At 39.5% G+C, this 9,650-nt stretch overlaps 1 protein-coding gene across 2 annotated transcripts in view; it reads right to left on the minus strand.

Annotated features, from left to right (window-relative positions):
• Positions 1-9,442, minus strand: part of asb4 (ankyrin repeat and SOCS box containing 4) — a 37,420-nt gene extending 27,978 nt beyond the window's left edge. For both annotated transcript variants that reach the window (XM_048562550.2, XM_048562543.2), the window contains exons 1-3: positions 9,194-9,442; positions 5,874-6,173; positions 1,429-1,919 (exon numbers count right to left, since the gene is read on the minus strand). In XM_048562550.2, coding sequence (XP_048418507.1) covers positions 1,429-1,919; positions 5,874-6,173; positions 9,194-9,371 — 969 coding nt within the window. In that variant the 5' untranslated portion in view covers positions 9,372-9,442. The remainder of the gene's footprint in view (positions 1-1,428; positions 1,920-5,873; positions 6,174-9,193) is intronic.
• Between the last annotated feature and the right edge of the window lie 208 nt (positions 9,443-9,650).

Consider the following 9,650-nt stretch of genomic DNA (forward strand, 5'->3'; position numbering starts at 1 on the left):
CTCCAGGGTAGCTGTGCATCATGGCATGGCCTGTTGCAGCAATTCTTTGAGAAAATCTGGCCCTTCTCTCCACCACCCCATCAATCAATGCCTCCAGGCCCCTGTCCTGGAAATAGATAGCTAATTTCCTTTCTTACGGGTCATTTCTTTGGTGATAACTGTTGAGCATCACAGTGTGAGGTCTGTTCCTGGCTTGTAGTATCTAAAGTGATGTGTGAGTGGACTTTACATATGTCAACAGATGTATATGCATGGAAGCATATCCTCTAATTATAAACTCAAGTAACCACCCTCACCCTATTAAGGATTTTTACAAATCATTACCAATATCTTACAGATTAGCTATGTATTTCCATATTATGCAATTAATAATGTACTACATCCTCCCAATGGATGCTTCATATTTCTCTGCTTTGAGCTTCAGCTATCATACTTCTTTACATTTCACCATTTTATCCTGAAGCCTACAACAACCCTCAGCACTACTTGCTACTTTGACAAATTTTGTATCACCTATAAATTTTATAAAAATGCTGAATACCTGAATGAAGATTGTTTAACAACAAAAGTGCAGTGGACTCAAACCTGACTTTTAATAATAGCACTGTGAACCACCTTCAAATCTGAAAATATTCAACACCCTCACTCTTTGCTTCCTGTCATTCAGCCAATTTTAGTATCTAAAACATCACCTTCGCCTTAATTCCATGGACTTTCATCTTATTCACAAGCTTCAGAGCAGCACTGTGCTTAATATATTTTCAAAATCCATACATATTTGTATTGCATTACACCAATCAACTTTCCACGTTACCTTTATCATTTATATTTTGCTATGATTTGGTGATGTTGAGCTGACTCACTGTAGTTTCTGGGCTTTACTTCTCCCCTTTCTTGAGTTATGATATAACATTCACAACCCTGGTGACCTTTTACACTATCCTGTATCCAATAAGGATTAAAAAATTGTGATCAATGTATCTACTTTATCTGTTATTACTTCTTTTGGCAACCTAGGATTAATTCCATCTTGACCAGGTAACTTTACAAATTTTAGTAGCACTGATTTCTTTTGTATTTATTGTAGAAATCCAATGCTAAAAACTTTAACAGCTCCTTTTCTCTCAATTTCCTTTCTGCTCATGAAGAAAAATCAAAAGAAAGGCAAGAAACTGAAGCTTAGAATTGACAGGAGTATTTGTGACCGCTTGACACTGAATAAGGTTCTTAAATTAATTAGGTAGGTCAAGCCTGTTTAAAATAGATTTGGTAATAAATTTGTTAAATGGAAGACAAAGGATTAGCATACATTATCTGTTCTGCATGCAAATATGTCAAATGCTAATTTCTGGAGTTAGTATTCAGCAAACAGTATTATCAATAATAAATTGACAGGATTATTGTCTAAATCTGATTCTGCATTCTTACCTTGTGAAACTGTGGAGGGTAAACCCTTGCAGCTCCATGGTTTAGCAGCAGTTGATAGCATTTCTCTGGTTCTGCTGCAGGACGTACCCCTGTGACCTTCAGAAGGTACTGTAGAGAGGCACAGCCATTGACATCCATTGACCCAACCCGGGCGCCTGATTCTAACAACATTTGCAGAAGCAGATGGTCACAATTCCAAGCTGCTTTATGAAGTGGAGATTTGTAATCCCGATCTCGAGCATTCACGGAAGCTCCATAGTCTATAAGCATTCTGCAGATCAGGTGATGGTTTGTGCTGTATTGTTGTTCCTTCATGTTTAAAGCCCAATAAATTGCTGTAATAAGTGGTGTTTCCATATAGACGTTAAGACTGTCAACAGCTGCTCCATGTTCGATGTAAAGGGCCACAAGTTCAGGTACTCCAAACCGTGCAGCTGTGTGCAGTGGGGTATCTTGATAATCATTGTTAGCCTGTAGATTCAGGTTGGCACCTGTTAAAAAGGAAGGGTGAGATGTAGCCACGTAGCTCCAAAGTAATTCATGAAAATACTTTGACCAATTCAACAGAAAAAAGAAATCAAGTCTTAGCAAGTAATAACTTGAATTAAGACAGGAACTCCTGGAAATACAGAGTATTTCAACCAGCAGTTATAAGGTTGGAAGGTGACAGTTTAATGTTTCAGGTAAACTTCAAAAACATGAAGTATTAACCTGTCCCACCTGCTTTTGGTTGCTACCGATCTGGTCCATATTTCCAATGTATTTGTTTTCGTTTTAGATTTCTTACATTTGCATGTTTAAATTTCTTGATAAAAATCGAAAGAACTGCGGACGCTGTAAATCAGGAATACAAACAAAATTGCTGTGAAAGCTCAGCAGGTCCGGCAGCATCTGTGAAGGAAAAAACCAGAGTAAACATTTCGGGTCCAGTGACCCTTCCTCCGAACCCAGTCACTGGATGCAAAACGTTAACTCTGTTTTTCCCTTCACAGATGCTGCCAGACCTGCTGAGCTTTTCCAGCAACTTTGTTCTTGTTTAAATTTCTTGAGTTGTGTTTTCTGCTGGTAATGTTGTGCTGGCTGGTTATTTCAGAGGCAGGAGCAATGTCTTCTATTCCATCAGAATTATCATCTTCCCAAAGAATTAAAATTGGTTAAGTATATCCTGGTTGTTTCAGTGTATTCATTTTCATTTTATATACTCTATTTATTTCTTTTACAATCTGCCATCTTCGCTTAACTTACTACATTAATTTATTTTGGTTTATTTATAATGTTTAAATTATTAAAGGAATTCATTATTTGACACACATTTTGCATCTGGACAGATCTTTAATGTTTTCACTTCTGATAGAAAACTGAATCATATGGCTTTTTTGGCTAAGTGCATGTTATGTCAGGTTTGGTACGGTGATGTATTCCCACCATATGGCTGAGTTAGTTTCCTCCCTGAATGTTACAAAATCACGCACCATACGGTCATTGCTGCTCAATGATGAATTCAATGTTCGATCACCATGCACCAATCCGGGAACAAATCACCACCTAATGGATATTATGGAATTAAGTGGCATTCCTGGCACCATGTTATAAATTCATTGTACACCCAGACAAGCACTGAGCATCTGCAGCTGCCCTGCGTGGTTCCTGATAGTTGCCGCAGACACCGCAGACAGGGGGACATCAGCACCTCACTTGATCAGAGGATGATCATAGAAGCCCCTACAGTGTGGAAACAGGCCATTCGGCCCAACAAGTCCATACTGACACTTAAAGCATCCCAGCCAGACCCATCCCCCTAATTGACACAACCCTGAACACTATGGGCAATTTAGCATGGCCAATCCACCCAGACTGCACACCTTTGGACTGTGGAAGAAACCGAAGCGACTAGAGGAAACCAACGCAGACACGGGAAGAATGTGTAAACTCCACTCAGACAGTCGCCCGAGGGTGAAATTGAACCCAGGTCCCTGACACTGTGAGGCAGCAGTGCTAACCACTGAGCTACTGTGCCATCCCCTCTTGGGGCATGGTCCTAGAAATCCATTGGATGAGTTGGTATACAGGCAGGACTTTGACTTCCTACAGGATCAGCTGTGGAAGTTGTGACACTAGACCATGCCAGCCTATATCAAGGTTGGCACCCAGTCTCAGCCATCTGGAGGAATGCCCAGCACTGTAGGAAGAAGGGCAGCATCCTTTTCCCCGCTTCCAGCCTCCATTACACTATCTTTTCTCAGATATCTCACAATCACTCTATCTCTGCTACAGCACCTAACTCTCATCAAGATTCATGCTTTAATTACTCATACAACTACATGCAACAAATTCCCCACTATTCCTCACCCAGCTCAACTTGCAACAACACTAATCCTGCATGCCCTCTGCGCTCACTTGGGAAACCTCTCCACCTGCACCAACAGTAGTAGCTGAGCCACCCTCTTTCATGCCCAATAGTATTTACCTCAATCTCATTCCACGTGTAAATCAGCCCAGAATAGAGCAAAAAGACTGAAGGCAGGTTGGTATACTCACTGCTATTTGGCACCTCACGCATTATGAGGAGAAGATTGTGATTCTGATTGACAAGGATCCAACTGGATTTGGAGGCTGCCCTTACCTTACTCTGCCAGGATCCCCTGAATAACAGCTATCCCTCCTTGACTAGACTGAAGCCTGTTGACAAATATGACAGGCTTCCTGACTTGGTACTGTCAAATAGCAAGACAGTGCTAATGTGAGTCTGGTATTGCTGGCTGAAGGGAGCAACACAGAAAAAGGAAAGGCAAGGCAATGTAAGGCAGGGATGCAGGGAGCATTCAGGTGGGAGGGTGGGGGGCTGAGGGGTGTGGGGCAGGAAGTGAGCATAAAACAGAGTCAGAACTATGACAACAAGCAAGGATCTTAGAGATGCAGCCTGGTATTTGGGAGCAAACGGAGACTTGAACCCATCAAGAATCTGCTCTGGTTTCCATGTTAAGTTTTCCCAATGGTTAGTTTGATAGTGATGTTGGTTTGACCACAACAGAAATATTAAAGTGGCAAGTTGAGGTGTGGACAAGATGTTTGATAAGCAATGATGAGAGTCAATTGGAAACACACTGGTGCCTACATTAAGATATGAAGGGGATTGTGTTATGGTTAGTGCAGAGGGCTGTTCTAGATTACAAAGGGACATTGATAGGATGGAGAGCTGGCCTGAGAAGTGGCAGATGGGTTTAACCCTGCAAAGTGTGAGTTGATTCATTTTGGAAGGACAAACTTGAAATCAGAATACAGGGTTAACGGAAAGATTCTTGGTAGGGTGGAGGAGCAGAGAGATCTTGGGATTCATGTCCAAAGTTCCCTGAAGGCGTATGGTGTGTTAGCTTTCATTAATAGAGGGATTGAGTTTAAGAGCCGTGAAGTTATGTTCCAGCTATACAAAAGCTTGGTTTGGCCACATCTGGAGTATTGTGTCCAGTTCTGGTCATCTCACTACAGGAAAGATATGGAAGCGTTGAAAAAGGTACAGAGGAAATTTACCAGGATGTTGCCTGGAATGGAGGGACGGTCTTACAAGGAAAGATTGAGAGAGCTAGGGCTTTTCTCTTTCGAACGATGAAGGATGAGAGGTGACTTGATAGAGGTGTACAAAATGATCAGAGGTATAGATAGACAGCCAGAGATTTTTTTTTCCCAGGGTGGAGGTAGCTATTACGAAGGGGGCCTAGTTTTAAAGTGAGTGGAGGTAGATATAGGGGAGACGTCAGAGGAAGGTTTTTTACTCAGAGAGTGGTGCGGGCATGAAATGCATTGTCGGAGAGGGTAGTGGAGTCGGCCTCATTTGGCGCCTCATTAAGTGGCTATTAGACAGGCACATGGATTATAGTACAAGGTAGGAGTGGAGGTTAGATAGACCTTAGAATTAGGATAAAAGTTTGGCCCAACATCATGGGCCGAATGGCCTATACTGTGCTGTACTGTTCTGTATTCTATGTTCTATGTTCTAAAAGTGTACAAGTGCGACCAGATGATTGCTCAGGATCCCATAAGATTTCAGGCACAGCCTAACCCATGATTTGCATATGTTCTGATTTCTTAATTTTGTTTCTCTACGTGAAAATGGAGAGTGTAGGTTTCACAATGTAACTCCAGCTCGGTAAGTTCCTACAATTACAGGGCATAGATAGGCAAGCAAGGAAGGCTCCTTAACAGAGTTTGGATACTCCTCCACAGGCTAACCCATCCTTAGCCAATAACATATGCCACCCACATAACTGAGGACCAGGAATAGGCATGCTTGAGGGCCGTAAAGAGAAATTGACAATCCATTTCAAAAGAGGCAATAAAATTCAAATACTAAGCAATATGTTGTTGTTCCTGGAAATATATTTGTTTAATATTTTAATGTTACAAAGAAACTTAGAAACATTTTAACAAAAAAAACTAGCACAGCTCACCATTCCAGATCAGCAGTTTTGCACAGGAAATTGACTCCTTGGTTCTGCATAAATGTAGTGGTGCATATCCACTCAGTGAAAAAGAGTTTACTTTAGCTCCATGATGTAACAATTTGCTAACACAGTCCCTGTTTTTCATGTCAATGGCAACATGTAAAGGTGTTTTCCCATTTGGTTGATAGTTTATACTAGCCTGATGATCTAGTAGCACTGCCATACTCTCCAGATTGCCAAACATCACTGCTAAGTGCAGGCCCGTTGTCCAGGATGACCCTAGTTTGTAACTTGGCAGCCAGTAACCTGGAAAATAAGAAAGGATATCAGTTATTGTGGTATTGCATTGATTCCAGGCTAGACATACTGTTTACTTCTTAAGATAAGTACATGGCATCATGACATGTGATGATCAAGTATAAGGATGTCTGCCTCGTCTGCATACAGGCACTCAGTGAAATGCCATCAGTTTGGGGTGTTGGGGTGTTTAGTCTGTTTGTTAAGCATGTGTATTGTTCAGTGAAATCTTCAAGTACAGAAACCAGATTATTGTGAAGTCCATGAAATTACAGAAGATAATAAGTTAGTGTTGTTAATAAACTATAAGACATCTGTCTCAACAAGGACCGAGTGTTATGTGGAATTGGTGAACGGTTTTATGCTGTGAGTTTTGTGTGGGCTTCCCATATCTATAGGTACAAAAGTTTTGGAATTTTCTGACGTAGCATATCAGCAATTACACTGTCAATCTGAGCCAATAATAAATAATCACCAGTTTTCTGAGAATAGGTAACTTTTTTTGCAAACACTTCAGATGATGAGATGACAATGACATTTTCCATTAGATTGACAATGTGAAAAGTGTGTTCACTATTCTTTGTCTCCCAATGCATATCACCAAATTATAGTCTGGTAAGTGCTTCAGATAGATGCTTCTGGAGGGATATCAGATTGTTCTTATTGTAGTTTTAAGGTCCTGCTTGTGTGAGGTTAGGTTAGGTCAGTATACGACTCTTTGTAACTGTATTAGGCTTCGCCTTCATGTACTGCCTCTGTCAATGGGCTTTTCTGCATATGCCTTGCAAAAATTGATTGAAAATGGAGCATTTCCTTGGCATCCAGAAGGTCACCCTTTCCCACACATCTCGCTATGTTTGGACATTCCAGTGATTATGTTAACAATTGAGTTTGTACTTCGAATGCATAAGTGGTCTGAATCTGTAAGGATTATTGTCGACTAACATCCATTCTCTTGTAGATCTTTAATGTTAAATTTCTTCAGTTTGGCTAATAATTTGATGGTTCAGGAATGTTTCCATAGGGATGGATGGGAGCATTCATTCAACAAATCTATTCGCTAGCTCACCATCTGTAAAATCACATAGAGATATTTTCTCTGCATCTGTTCACAAAATGGTTTCATGAATTTGACAAGTTTCTGCCTAAAATTAATTCATTATAGCTGACGAACATGGGAGTTTACTTTGAATCTGAATTGATATCTTAATTTGGCCTTTCACTGTTAATTCTAATGAGTTAGGTTTGTGCAGATTTTCATTTCAACTGATAATACCATTAGGACATCACCTCCCCAAAATATATGTGTACATATGTGGATGTGTGGGAGAAGAGATGTTACAGCATGTACAGGATGGGTACAAGTTCTAAGTTGAAGGAGGACCTTCACTTTTGAAGTGAATTATGACTTCAAATTACAGGACTCACCTGTAGTTCAGGCCTGTTGCCTCCTGAGACAATGCATATTTTATAAAACTGTCCATCGACACAATAAATGTCCCACTCTGTTGGTCATCATTGGAGTATGTAGAAACCTTCATCATTCCGAATTACATTGTAACTCTCATGTGAGATGATTATAATCTACTTGAGCATGTATAGCATTGACATAAATGGTAACTATTCAAAGAGGTATTAAGTTGTATGAAAAGTTGGATCGGGCAGCAGGAAAAGAATTATGGAGAAATATTTGGAATTACATATGCTTTTGTACAGAGAACTATATATTCCTATCAGATAACACCTGTCAGGCATCTTAGAACATTTCTTTTGAGACAATGCTAAAGAAATTAGTCCACTCTTGTTTCGCTTCATCTAATTTCTATAAGAACTATTATTCATATGGAGATAATACTTTTCTGTTCTGTCCACACATTTTTCAGGGATTGTGCAGTTTCACAGACAGTGCAGCGTGACAGGTAGTACGACTTCAGCTTGCTGCCCTTGGTATGCAGTCAAGAATTTGGGCCTTTAGATCCTTGTCAGCTATTTCAGAACTCTCTCAGGCAGCTTAGTGTATAGGCAACATTTGATCAGTTAACATAAGGAAATTCTGACCATTTTTCCAAAAAGAGTTTGCACTGAAAAAAGTGCCTTTCACAACTACAGGTTTCCAAAAGCACCTTTCAGCCAAAGTAGCAAGTGGAAACACTCTGCGAATGTAACAAATATTTTAGATGGAAGCAACTACACAGGAAATAATTTACATCAGCATGACACACTGCTCCCATGTGTACTGTATTCCAAAGAAATTCTGCCCAAAATCAAGAACTACTAGATCCTTCTTCAAAAGCAATTTATGAATGGATATTTATTATTGTAGTAATTGGAACTAGGTAGATCTTATTGACTATGAGATCCTTGATTGGGCTTGTAATCTGAGCCTATCAGAGAGCCCTGGTTGACAGATATAAATAGGGGGTTCAGAATTTCCTCTTTGCAGGGACTGACTGAATTGGCTGGCCACAGCCAGTGTACTGTGCAAATGTAAACAAAGGGTGACTTGGTGATGGGATACCGGCCTCTGTGTAGTTATTTCAAGTACACAAGAGGTTTAAATGACAGATTTATTTGGCTAACTCAAGTCTACCCATTAAGAACTTTGTTAACCGTTATCTAGATAATTGTGAGAAAAGAATGGCTGCTTAAAAATAAACTTGGTAAAATTTGGTTCTGTCGAGTTACCATCAACGTAACTTTATGATAAATTGAAAAGAGGTGACAAACAACACACTCATAGACAAAATCATTTGCTTCTATCAGTTTAAAATCAGAAGCCATTAGATAAGTAGGTCTGCACTTTCTTTAGAACATTTAAACAAACGTGACCATTTTATGAAAACAGTATTTGTAGCAGTTACTGATGTTGAAATAGTTATCTAAAACTGAATTTTTGATATCAAATTCTCATTAATTGACATTTTACAACTGAAGTATAGATGTGTAAGTCAATGGACCTTGATTTACATAGCACAATGCAGCTCATTTACCTTTTAATTTTAATTAAGTTTTAGTCTGATGAATTGTACCTTGTTTATAAGATGCCAAAATCATGGTTTCATCTTCCACTTCAAAAATGGTATCAACATCTATCTTCTTCTTCCTCAACATTTCTTTCAGGGTTTTACAGTCATTATTCTGCAGTGCTTGTAAAAATGTTGCTTTTAGTATTCTGGCTGCATGGGCTCGTGGACTTTCTACTTCCATTTTCAAAAGCAGCACGAATAAACTTGCTTATAGTAATCCTAATGAGAAACTGAGCTTCAGATACACTGACAACACAACCACTATCAGAACTTTGCACTACTGGCGTAATTTTATATGTTAGTCATGTGGAGCTTGCTATTTATAGTTATGACTTCCATAAAGGTTAATAGAGTTCATTAGCTTTCTCAATTTTTCTGACCTTGTCCTCACCTGACCTTAAAGTAAACACAAACAAAAACAGAAACACATAAACTTCCAGCACGATTTGCCGAACAATAA

Source organism: Stegostoma tigrinum, chromosome 2, assembly GCF_030684315.1.
Source record: "Stegostoma tigrinum isolate sSteTig4 chromosome 2, sSteTig4.hap1, whole genome shotgun sequence".
Taxonomy (NCBI): domain Eukaryota; kingdom Metazoa; phylum Chordata; class Chondrichthyes; order Orectolobiformes; family Stegostomatidae; genus Stegostoma; species Stegostoma tigrinum.